General features: G+C 45.1%; 2 protein-coding genes across 2 annotated transcripts in view; one reads left to right on the top strand and one right to left on the bottom strand.

The window, feature by feature from the left end:
- Positions 1-4,323, bottom strand: part of ITM2B (integral membrane protein 2B) — a 34,665-nt gene extending 30,342 nt beyond the window's left edge. The window contains exon 1 of the mRNA XM_054014687.1: positions 4,215-4,323. Coding sequence (XP_053870662.1) covers positions 4,215-4,313 — 99 coding nt within the window. The 5' untranslated portion in view covers positions 4,314-4,323. The remainder of the gene's footprint in view (positions 1-4,214) is intronic.
- The window catches only part of MED4 (mediator complex subunit 4), an 88,858-nt gene continuing 80,225 nt past the window's right edge, over positions 3,731-12,363 (top strand). The window contains exon 1 of the mRNA XM_054014704.1: positions 3,731-3,873. Coding sequence (XP_053870679.1) covers positions 3,845-3,873 — 29 coding nt within the window. The 5' untranslated portion in view covers positions 3,731-3,844. The remainder of the gene's footprint in view (positions 3,874-12,363) is intronic.

Below are 12,363 nucleotides of genomic sequence, written 5' to 3'. Positions count from 1 at the left end.
GAATCCCAAGTTTCCAAGCTATACCATTAACAGCAATTGTTTTTGGTAGAGTTCCAGTGAAACAAGTTTTTTTTTTTTTTTCTTTTAATTTGTAATTACTTTGTGTGTGTTGTTCACTCAATTGTTGGCAACATCCTCAAAGGAGCTTTAGAGGCAATTGTGCAAAGACCATCATGATGTTGTTTTTAAGGAGGTATATTATTTAATCAGTAGTATAGATGACCATGCAAGAATTTACCTCAAAGGGTGGCAACTAGCCACTCATTTTCCTTTACTCCCTTTCCCAAGAATCTCAAAGTTAAAATAAATCTAAGATTCCTCATGCAGAAAAACTTTGTTATGTAAAAGTCAACATCCTTGCCTCTCCCTCCTGCACTCATTTTGAGGACAGATGAATCTGTATGGCCAAATAGGGAAGCAAGAGACATTTGCACATCCTTTGGACCTGAACTAGAAGGTTAGTTATTTTCTTTTGAGGTCTGGGACAAGTTCAGTAACACCCCCACCAAAACAGTGGGAGAGGAAGAGGGAAGTCAGCCTGCTCCAATTCTCTTTCCTATGTTTCTTTAGTACTGGCACCCTAAAATACACAGCAGGCAAATCTATCATACTCCTGAGGCAGGCACAAGCTGTCCAGTTCAGCCATCTACATTGTCAGGGGAAGGTTGGCAGAATCTCCTATCAAAGGCTTCTCCCTCGCTTTGGAGAGAGGTCAAAAGAGTCCCCACAGAGAAAACTTTTGCCGACAGGGATAGAGTTGCTAGGCCTCCACCAAAAAATGATGCTACCAGGGAAAAGAAGGAAATCTCTGCAGAATAAAAAGCAGCTACATAAACTTCCCTATATATTTAAAATGAGTAAATTTAGTTTTCCTGACACCAAAACAAGCACCATAACATAGTATACAATGTCAACACACCTTTATCTGTAATCTTACAAGTACAGTGGTCTAAGATCAAAGACATGATTATCCAAATCTAAGCTAACCAAAAACTGGCTATCACCCACCAAGGTGTGACTTCATCAAATATGGCTTTATGTGGTGAAGTTATGAAGACCTACAGCCTTGAAGAAGCCAGGTTGATGTCTGGTATTGAAGGAATTGACCAACAGCCTTTGAAGTTTGCTGAGGACCCAGAACCCTTTAGTGGGGACTTATTCTACTGAGCAAGCTCTGTCAAATATCAGAAGGTTTCAGGCATCTCCATAAAACTTAAATCAGAAGTTCCAAATGGAATGCCTTCAGCAACTGTAAGTGGGGAGTCATTTTTGCAATTCCAAAATAATATCTTGATAGATAACTATGCAAACACAGAGATTAGTACTTCTAACTTGTGAAAAAAATTCTTTATTTATTGATGTAACCAGTTCGAACACATTATTGTAAAAGCATTACACTATGGGGAAGTTACACTGTAAGAGAAGTTCAATAAAAAGTTAGCATAAATATCTATTTAAAATATCTCTCTCCCCTCTGCCACCACATTTCTCATCATTCCCTTCTTCAGAGATTATTGGCTAGGTCCTCAGGTGTGCCTTGGCTGTTCCGTGCCACATCGCCAGCATACTTTGGCTGCAAACCCTGTCTAACCAGCCCAGGGAGGATTACCTCCAGGGTGATCTTGCAATAAAATACAGCAGAGGTAGAGAGCTGCTCCAGTACAATGTGATGAAGATGGCATGCAGCAGAGCAAGGCAATGCAAAGGGAGTTTTATGCCACCTTTGTGTAGTACCACTCCCCCCTGGCTTCAGCTTCTGTCCCTTTTGGTCATACCAGAGATCTACCTTTGTACATGAAGATCATCTGGTTTGCTATCACCTCTCCTTGGAGTCTGGGGTAAATGCTGACCATGCAATTACATATGCTTACCTCTGCCAATCTTCTTCCACTTTCCCTTTCCTTATTTTTTCTTTAAACCTGAGAATAGAATGTCTCCCAGGACTTTTTCAAAAATAAATAAATAAAATTAAAAAAAATTACAGCAGCGTATATTTTAGGTCTGTACTTGGGTTCTAGACCTATTGTTATCCTGCAATATAAGCTCAATACGTTATGAAATACTGGCTTAATATACATGTTCTCATAACACCCTCATCTCCTTAGTAACTAAGCGCCTTCCAGCACTGCATTAAACAATGTGACTAACATCTGTCATGTGTGATTTATTCTCTCTCTCTCATCCTCTCCCCAGAGAGAATTGTGTGTGCAGTATAGTTTTTTGTTTTGGTATGGTTTGAGTTGGTAATGTTTTAATGCGTATGTTGCTGTGTTTATAGTAAAGATGACAAGGTTGAAAAAGTGAAAGTGGAAGGAAGATTTGTGGTGGTTCTTAGACCCTTTGAGAGTTCAGTTACAAAACAGCATCTCAATATTGACAAGTCCACTGGTGGGTGTTGGGCAACTTCCTCTCCCAAAACCTCAGATAAGTATCTTTACTTAGAATTTCTTTTACTTCTGCTTGAAAAGGCCATTTCAGGAGAATTCCTTGGGACCAGTTCTGACAACTAACAGAAGTGTGTCCAGGACAGATTCAAAGCCTCACCATCCCTGAAGAATGCTCATTTGCTGCTGGAATTATTGCCTGTACATTTTATTTTAAAGCTGTTTTTTAAGCTCTGGTCAGGCAAGTTTTGGCCAGTACATCTGGTAACAAGCCGAGGATCCAGAGGAACTTAATAAGTAGCTACAGTGAAACTAGACAACCTTTTAATCTGTCTAGTAAATGTTTGACGTTTCTGTTTCCAGACAAGTAAAACAGTAATAAACAGAGCAAACATAATTTCTAATCCTGTACCTTATTCAGTTGAAACTACTAAACTCTACAGGAATGAACTCTTGGTCCCATTCAAGTTGACATGAAAACTCCCATTGACTTCAATAGGGTAAGGTTTCACCTCAAAAGTTTTGCCTGAGAAAGACTGGCCTTTAATTTGTACCCCAAATATTTTCTTAAAACAGCTATAGGTTTAGAAAACTGACAAACAGTATATGTCCAACAGACCCAACTACACAATTTGGATGTGCGACACATAAAAGATTGTGAAAGCATATGAAAACTGAAAGATGTTTATGATTACGTGCAACGCGAAATTTTAAATGTCTCTCAGTTTTAGTTTTTGTGGGTTTTTTTAAACGTGCAAAGTTTCAGCCCAGACAGACACAAACTCTACCTCTGAAATTATGATACAGCAGAAATGTAATCAGATTTCCAATAACAGTTCCACCATCATAAAAAAGGAATACTTAAAGCAATTTCCCAAATGTATCAAAGCACTCCAACACAGTTCATTTGTCATCTGGTGGATTAATGTCTCATCCTGTGTCTTGCTGGACACTAACTTTGTGCTTTTTCCATACAAGCTGTTAATATTTTGTAACTGATCAAACACACACAGGACACTCTAACCTTGTCACTTTTGCCCTATTGCAGAAGAGACATTTGGCTACGATCAAATGTAGTTTAATATCAGATTCGTTCTCTATCCATAAGCTAGTATATGCTGCATTTGCAGAGGGACGGACTCAATCTAATACATCTTTTCCTAGGGCTAACTATGCTGTTCCTAAATAAGAAACCAGCAGCCCTTTTGCTGTCCCTCTAGCGAACTTGAACGACGGATCCGGACTGGCCACCACAAAAGGAGAAGAACGCAGCATAAAAAAGCCAAATTGGCCGTAATCCAAGCGCTGTCGGGCTACAAAAAACCCAAAGTACAGGGAAACAGAGCTGTAAAGCTTGTTCTCACGTCAGCCATTTTAGAAGCCTGATTTGGCAAGGGGCTCACTGGCCCCAGCTTTGCAGCGCCTGCTGCTCCCCTCGCTCTGCCGCCCTGCATTTGGACATGGATTCACTGTGTGATCCGTGGGGGGGGTGAGTAGGCAAGTGGCGGGTGAGGGAGGGGGACTGAGTAGGGGAGCAGGCAGGATTGTTAGCAGTCACCTTATTTGTCTTTCCCCAGGAGACCTCTCGTCTCCCATCAATAAGTCAGAGGCGGATTTGTTTGCAAGGAGCCCAGGCTGCAAAGCTCCCGTTCAACACCCCCCGCTCGCTCTCACTTCCAGCTCCCAGTGGGGCTTTAGCTAATCTCCCCCTCCCCCGCCGGACAAAGCCACTTGCCACCCCCACCCGGGTCTCACCAATGTGATTATTGATCACCCCCCCCCAGCCGTGCAGCTGGAGCAGGCCGCGGCTTCCCCCGCCCCGCGGCTCACCTTGGGGTCCGGGCCCAGGATGAGCACCTGGCTGTTCTCCTCGTCCTTCTTGGCTGCCTCCTTCTGCGCCAAGGCGGAGTTAAACGACACTTTCACCATGGCGGCGGCGGCGGCCCGAGCTGCTGCAGGGACAAGAGCGGGGGGAGGGGAGAGCGAGCGAGCCTGGGCGGCGGGTTCAAGGGGTTCAAGGCCCGGGGCTGGCTCGGGGCTGCTGCGCTTCAGGCTGGGACCAGCTCCCCTCGCAGTCCAGTTCGAGCGCTGAGGTGCGGGGCACTGCCGGAGCCTCCCGTGGGGGCAGAGAAAGGAGGCGGGGCCTGGCGGGGAGGACGGGGCAGGCTGGGCCCGGCAGCCGCCGCCGCGGGGGGGCGGGACTGCCTGTGCCGGGGCGCAGCGGTGTCCTTTGCAGCCGGGCCCTGGCCCCAAAGTGCGGGCACGCTCGGCGGGGCGCCTCCGCCTCGGCTCCCCCAGATCCGCCAGCCCTGCACGGGGCCGGGAACCTTCCTCCGGGTTTGCAGGGTCACATAGAGCAAATCCCGCTTCAGGGGCGCTGGGTGGGATTCCTGCTACCGCCGGACACCCAGCTCGGCTGCTTTATTGCTGTCTCTCCCCCCTCACCCCATCCACTTGTTACATCTCGTCTTTTAGGCCATGGATCTGCAGGGCAGGGGGCCCCTCGAGTCTGCACAAAGCCCGTTTAAGTCGGGAAGGGGGGGCTACGACGCAGGATCCAGCCCTTAGACTCTATGGCAGAGACTGTTCAGTTACTCAGTTACTATGTGTAGTGCCTGGGTTGGTCAAAGTCTCTAGACACAACTGTGATACAGATAAATAATGGGTCAGTTTAGGTCAGTGGTTCACAAAATGTTACAAGGGGTTCTCGGGAAAAAATCCCTAATGGCAGCCAGAGCTGTCCCTAGGCACCCTGGAGCCCCTGGACTTCTAAGAGCTAAGCAGATCTAAGCAAGCATCTCTATCACACTGAGGAGATTGAAACTTCAAAACTCCTTATAAAAAATGGAAAGGGAGGTGGATATTTTTTGCTGTTTTGAAAATTAAAAAGGCAGCTAGTATTGTTTTTAAATTATGAAGAGCAAGTTTAAGCTTTGTTGTAATGTGCATTGTTTGCCTGCACTGCTCAAGACCTGAATGCTTGTGTAGGAGGAACTCTGAGTTGGCTTCTTAAATACCTTCATGCTGTTTCACATCTGATACTCTTTGATGAAACATAGGAGCCTTGTCTTATAACAGGCTTATTCAAAGTGATACGAGCTACGAAAGTGAGATCTTGGAAAAGTGTTGCCTTTTTCATAATGTAATAGGAATACTTTAATGAAATAATAATTAATAATAAATACTGTGTAATAAGCATGTCATAAAAACAAAGTTTACATTTCCAAGATCACTGCTTTTATAATTTATACTCCGGTAAAGAAGAAAATCCCTGGAAATATTCATTTTTAGGAGGGGGTTCATGAGACTTGACATTTTAGTGAAAGGGGTTCACAGGTTGTTAAAGTTTGGTAACCACTGGTTTAGGTGCTGTAACAGAGATGAGTCAGTTTATGCACTGACTTACCATCCTCTCCAGCAACTCCTAAGAAGTAAATGCCCATGGGATCAGAGCTCAGAAATACATGGTACAGGCCCCTGCATTGTACTGATAGCAATCGAAAACTATTATTTTAGTTTCCAGAATCTCAGCTCTCATAAAAAAGAATTAAGAGTAAAGGTAAGCCTCTAGGTGTCACGGATGGGAAGAAAACCTCAAAAATGTGAGTGTAAAACTGTAAACATGTGGAAATGGGTCTGCAGAGAGCCTGCAACAATAGCTCTGAGGGGTGTGAACTGCCCCGTTCATCTCACTGAGGTGCGGTGATATAGTTACAGAACTATGGTGCTGTCACGCTAGGGCCCACAAGCTTCTGGGGGATCAACCAGATGGAGCAGTGCTCTAGCACTTCAAGTGGCATATGAGGTCCCAACACCACTCATTTAAATTTAGCCCTGCTGCCCATCCATTTGGCCAAATTTCAGTTGTCTTGTGACCATGTGTGGAGGGGTTGCAGCATAACTCAAGTTTGGCCCAGTCACCCCTCCATCATGGCAGCTGGGCCAAAGTTGTGTGAATGGTGTTGCAGCTTGGCATGCAGGATCATGGGCCAAAACCAGAGTGGTACTGTGAACCCATGTACCAGGTTGCAATGTAACTCATCACTCACATTTGGCTTGTGCAGTGTGAGTGTGGGGTGGGTGATGGGCGCAAATGGAGTCATTCGGTGGCTGGAATCAGGAGGAGCTACCCTAGTCCAGGATGGGACTGGCGGGCTGAGCCAGGGGGCACTAGTGAATGGCCAGGAAGGTCCTGGGAGCAGCAGTTGAGGGGCTAGGGGTGAATGGGAGTGTTGGAAGCTGTGGGATGAGGGGTTGGGGACGATTGGAGGATGTTTGGGAGTCATGGAGTGAGTTGTGGGGAGAATAAGAGATGTTGGGGGGCAGTGGGGTAGATTAGGAGCCAGGATGTTGTGAGTGAGTGGTTGATATTGGGGCTGTGGCTGGTGGGGCTGAGGTGATCAGGATGTATGTCAGGGCTGCTGGGATGTGTGGGGGCTGGTTAAGAGTTGCTAGGGGTCTATGTGGGGGGAAGAGGGGCATTCTGGGGTCTGTGTGGGATGGGGTATGTGTGGGACAGGAGTACTTTGTTGAGCAGCCCTTGATCAGAATTAATCTCTTTACTCTGTAAGGTAAGCGATCAGAATTAATCTCTTTACTCTGTAAGGTAAGCAAAATTTTAGTTTTCGGAATCAGGAAGGAGGCCTCTATCCTGTTCTTGCACCAGGGCACTCTCGGTCTTGTTACATCACTGGTAAAGTGGTAACTCAGGTGCCAAGTAATGATAATTTAAAAATCAACAGTGCTAACAACTGTCATTGCTCCTGTAAGAAATGAGAGGAAAGGTTATAGATGTGCACAAGTTACTGAGAGTAAGTTCTCATTTTGGTGCCACAAGCAGGTGACATTTAGGAGATACCATCACTTTTTTTTCTCCAGCCAAGAAGCCAAATCCAAGAAACTTAGCAGAACTTAGCATGTTCACACCCTACTAAGAAGTGCCAAGTTTGAGGAACCCAGTGGAACACGCAATCATATTTTGAATTTATCTTCATAATCTACTGTGAGCAGCACTCATTTTGGTGACTCACACGAGTGGAGTTTACTTTGTTTACATAGATGGTATCTTTCTTCCAATGAAGTAAAGACCTCAAAGCAAAACTCTGCTTAAAACTTTTTTAATCATTTCAGGATAAAACAACCGTTCACATGGTTCGCACCTAATTTGGTGATGAATCTTGGGCATGTGCCACCTGAGGCATGTTGTGCATAGGCTAAGAAGAAGACACCTAAAACCATTACTTGCCCCAGGCTTGCTCAAAACATGCTCTGAGCCCATTTGAAACAGCTAATGTTCACTGAAAGATTTGCAGATGTTTCAGAAAACCTGAGTTGAGTCTGTAATGGAACCAGATAAGTATTACCTAATTTCATTATGAAAAGTTTGCTTCGCTCAAGTGGCAATAATCATAAAAACCATTACAATATTCCACATTAATGCCATGAAATACTATAGTAAGGCTATTCTAAGCTACAGTATGAAGGGCCATAACTAGAGTATGCTTCCATAAGCGAAAACTAAAGCCCCAATCCTGCACATTGATGGACCACGTTCCTTCTCCTTTGGGGCTCTACGCAGGTGCAGGGGTCTGCCCATGCAGTTCTTAATGCAGAATCAGGGTCCAAAAATAAAACATTTCAAAGGTTACAGTTCTCCTGTGTGACCAAAGTTCTTTTTAGACAAAACTTCCCCTAACTCAGTGAGTGATTTTATTAGTCTCAAGGTTTAGTCTGGGTGCTCTAGATCAGTGTTTCTCAACTGATGGGTCATTTTTGCAGTTAAGGAGTAGTCATGAAAAGCAATCAGGCATTGACAATTTTAATACAATCAAAAGCAAAGAAAATCTTGCTCCCCTACATCTAACACACCTTTACCCTTCAAAGTCAAGTATTCCTTGTCAACCTCTTGAAAAAACACATACAAAAATAAATTATATAGACTTGTCATAGACACGTTTTCACTCTTACTTTTATAGTGTTGCCCTTTTTGAGCCAAGTGATTAGCCAAATTTTGGGGTCTTGCTGGTTGTTTCCATTAGGAGAAGAAATTAATGATGGAGTCAAGTATTTCTTTGATGCAATCCTGTTTATTTACAAAGAATGTACACAAAGTCCTGTTTCTTTAAACACAGTAGGACTCAAATCGTAGGCAATAGTTTCTTTGTCCCGTCCCGAGCCTCTTTCTAGCCAGAGCTTTACCCAAAAGTTCTCTCTCAACTTTTCTCAGGGTTACTGCTGGGGGGAGGGATAGCTCAGTGGTTTGGCCTGCTAAACCCAGGGTTGTGAGCTCAATCCTTGAGGGGCCCATTTAGGCATCTGGGGCAAAAATCTGTCTGGGGATTGGTCCTGCTTTGAGCAGGATGTCGGACTAGATGACATCCTGAGGATCCTTCCAACCCTGATATTCTATGATTCTACTCTACAGGTGCATCTCTAGCTGTGTCTTGGCTTCCATCTGCCATCCCTGGTGTTCTGCTGCTTCTCTCTGACACACACAGAAGGTGGCTGTCATGCCCAGCAGCTTGAAAGAGATGGTTGTGATTGCCCAACTCTCAGTACAACAATGGTAAATGGAAGAGAACCCTCAGAAGAGGGAATAACTTGGAGGGATTTTTCTCTTTTCCCTCAAACTCTTCAGTTACTATGGAAAACACCATAATCATCCCTGCCATATGGATGTCATTTTTGACTTGTCTTTAGTTACTGCAAAGGTCATCTTCTAGGCTTCTTGCATCAACCCTGGAAACTGCCTATTTCTTTGCAATCTTCCACTGGCTCTCCCTTTTCCACCACATCAAATACAAATGACGTGACTTCACAGCATTATATGGTATAAAGCTGTTGGCCTTGACCTCTGCTCTGCCAGTGCTTCCAGCCTTTATCATCCACTAGTCCAACTTCCTTATAAACATCTTCCCTCTTTCTGATATGCTGACCCTTATACATCGGAGGATATCTCTGTGAAAATCCACAAAGCCTCCTTCAAATCCCTGCTTGTGATGTAATGCCTACACAACACTCAGTAATGGCTAGGCAGCTGGTGTGCTGTGACCATGGCTCATTTCACTAATCAGAATATCCTCACTGTTACCTTGTGCTCCCCCATTTGTTCATTGTAGCCATCTGTTCTCTCTCATCTTATATTTACACTGTAAGCTCTTTGGGGCAGGGGCTGTCTTTTTCGTTGTATGTGTAACAGTAGAGGCCTCTAGGCACTGTCTTATGCAGATCTTACATAGCATTCTAGTCAGGGTGAGAGAACCCAGAGTTCTAGGCCAGTTGAGAAGGCATCATGATGTCAGGAATAAAATTCCTAAATAGCAAATTTGTTAAATTTTAAATGTCAAATTCTTTTTTAAAGCCTTTGTTTCACACTCCTCCAAGTTCTTCTGTGCTTAGCAGTATGTGGCAGAGAGACAGTGAACTGACCTTTCTAGCTTGAAGCCTTAATTCCTACTCTACCTAGCAACTATTGTTTTTTAGGATAAACTTTGCAAAGCTGCATTAGTTACACAGTAGAAAGCATTAAGAACTCTATCCTATTTAAATAGGCTCCATAACTGCTGGCCCATGCAACCTTGCTTACATAGCAACAGAACCCTGTTTTGAGGGTTAATTCCCCTGCTAGCAGCTGCTTAGTACCCAAATTAGCATTATGTGGCTGCCTCCTTCTCAGATAGCGGGCATTACTGGGCACTGCAAGACACCAGCAAATGATAAAATAACAATGCTGTAGAAAAGTGACTGCCAAACACCTTCAAGACAGGCTCGGACACTGCACCAAGGAAAAAGAAATTTCATGAAAGGAAAAACAAAGACAGTCTGTCAGGAAGCTGGAGAGAAAACAGCTGGATCAGTGCCAGTCTCAGGAACATCCCAGATACCTCTAGTGGTGACTGCAAGGTGAAGGATGCAGTCTCACCTCCTGCCTGTGGCCTTGATTCTGGATTGGGTCTAGTCAGTGATGCAACTCCCATTCAGGGCCGCCCGGGGGGGTGGGGGGGGAGGGGCAAGTGGGGCAATTTGCCCCGGGGCCCCCAGGAGAATGTCGGGGGCTCCCCCCCTCCTCCGCCTTCCCCCATCGCCTCAGCGCACCACGTCCAGGAACGGCTCTGGACAGCGCTGCAGCGGCATGGCCTGAGCTCCTCCCGCTCAGAGCCACGTGGTAAGGGGGCGGGGCTCCGAACTCCGGGCCAAGTGGCAGGAGCTCAGGTCCCGTGGAGCCATGCCGCTGCAGCGCTGTCCAGGGCCGCTCCTGGACGCGGTGCGCTGAGGCTCCGGGAGAGGGGGGAGGCGGGAGTAAGCAGCATGGTAAGCCCCTCTGAGACGGGCACCCCCCTGACCCCCCCCCACAGCCCTGACCCTCAGCTCCGACCCCACCCCCACACAGCCCTGACCCCCAGCTCCGAGCCCAGCCCCTCTGAGCCAGGCACCCCCTGATTCCATCCCCCACAGCCCTGACCCCCAGCTCCGAGCCCAGCCCCTGTGAGCCGGGCACCCCCCGACCCAGAGCCCAGCTGCCCACCCAGCCCTGGGCAACAGCAGTGCCACCCCCAGGCAGCGACAGCCCATTGGCACCAACCATCACCATCACCCAGTGACAGCCCATTATGTAATTGCAAATGTATACATACCATTAAAGTATTTAATGTTTTAAATAATGTATTTCATGTATTTTCAAATTATTAAAAATTAATTTTTGAATGTATTTCACTGGTTATTTTTTACATTTCCAAATACATGTTACTATAGTATTGCAACTTTTTTTTATGGAAGGGGCCCCCGAAATTGCTTTGCCCCAGGCCCCCTGAATCCTCTGGCCGGCGCTGCTCCCATTGACTTCAGTGGTGCAGGATGGACCTTAAGTGCTGTGGAAACATACCTCACCCCATGCCAGGCCAAAAACCAATAAGCTCTTGTTTTGTACCAGAAAGTGATCTCTGTACCATCCACTGCCACTGTGCTGAAAAAGCAGTTCCCAGTCTGCACTAAAAAAAACAGGAAAACTTACATGCCAAGAAACACCCAGCTTTACTTAGAGGAAGTACAGGATGATGCAAATTTGTCAGATAAAATGACTAATCCCGAGGTAATGGGTGTGCCTCGCTAAGCTGATTGACAAGAGGCCATTGCTGTACATGCCTGGCCTGCAAACCAGCCATTCTGTCTTACTTCAGTCTTTACATTCACTAATAACTGAGTACACAACATTTAAACATCTAAATAATGTTGTGTCTAGTGTTAAACGGGAGGCTGTTTTAAAAAAATTGTCTAAAAAGGCAAACTTAGTATATATAAACAGCAAATACAGTATAAAGATTGTAAATGTCTGGAAACAGTTATTTAATCAGTCTTTTAGGCCCTAATCTTGTTTTGCTTGGGCAGTTTGCTACACCAGCCTGGGGCCAGTTACAGGACTGAGGCCTTAAAAATGACAATGATGGTCCCAATCCTGCAATCCTGCAATCCTTTCTCAAGCAAAACCTCCATTTACTTTCAGTGGAAGTTTTGACTCAGAATTGTAGAAGTAGGTCCCATATTTAAAAAAACAAAACCATGAAAATAAATATTGGGAATCAGAAATAAAAGAGCCATCACTAAAAATAGTTTAAACAAAAGCAAGCAAGGGAGGTAGACAGCTTAATGAGATGGTGAGAATAGAGATCAAGTCAATTTCCTTGCTATTTTGAAAGCCAAATTAGGCATAAAATGAATAACCATTTTATAAGAAGTAAAATGGGCAGATATGTTTTGTCATCTTGCACTTTTCTCAACACCCACAGGACGACATTGCCTGGTTTTGCTCTAATGTAGCCTAAAGAGTCCCTCTGTGAAGTGAAAACATTTCTGAATAAATCACATTCTTACTTGCTAGGCTGCTGCTTTGTTTTTCCCTCTAGTTTTTCATACTTGGCAATGGAAGCTCAAAGTCTGAGCAGCAAAGTGACTCAATTATGTATGCATTGTGATTCACTCGCTT

Source organism: Malaclemys terrapin, chromosome 1 (assembly GCF_027887155.1).
Source record: "Malaclemys terrapin pileata isolate rMalTer1 chromosome 1, rMalTer1.hap1, whole genome shotgun sequence".
NCBI lineage: Eukaryota > Metazoa > Chordata > Testudines > Emydidae > Malaclemys > Malaclemys terrapin.
Note: the sequence above shows the minus strand (reverse complement) of the source record. Positions and strands in the feature narration are given on the sequence as shown.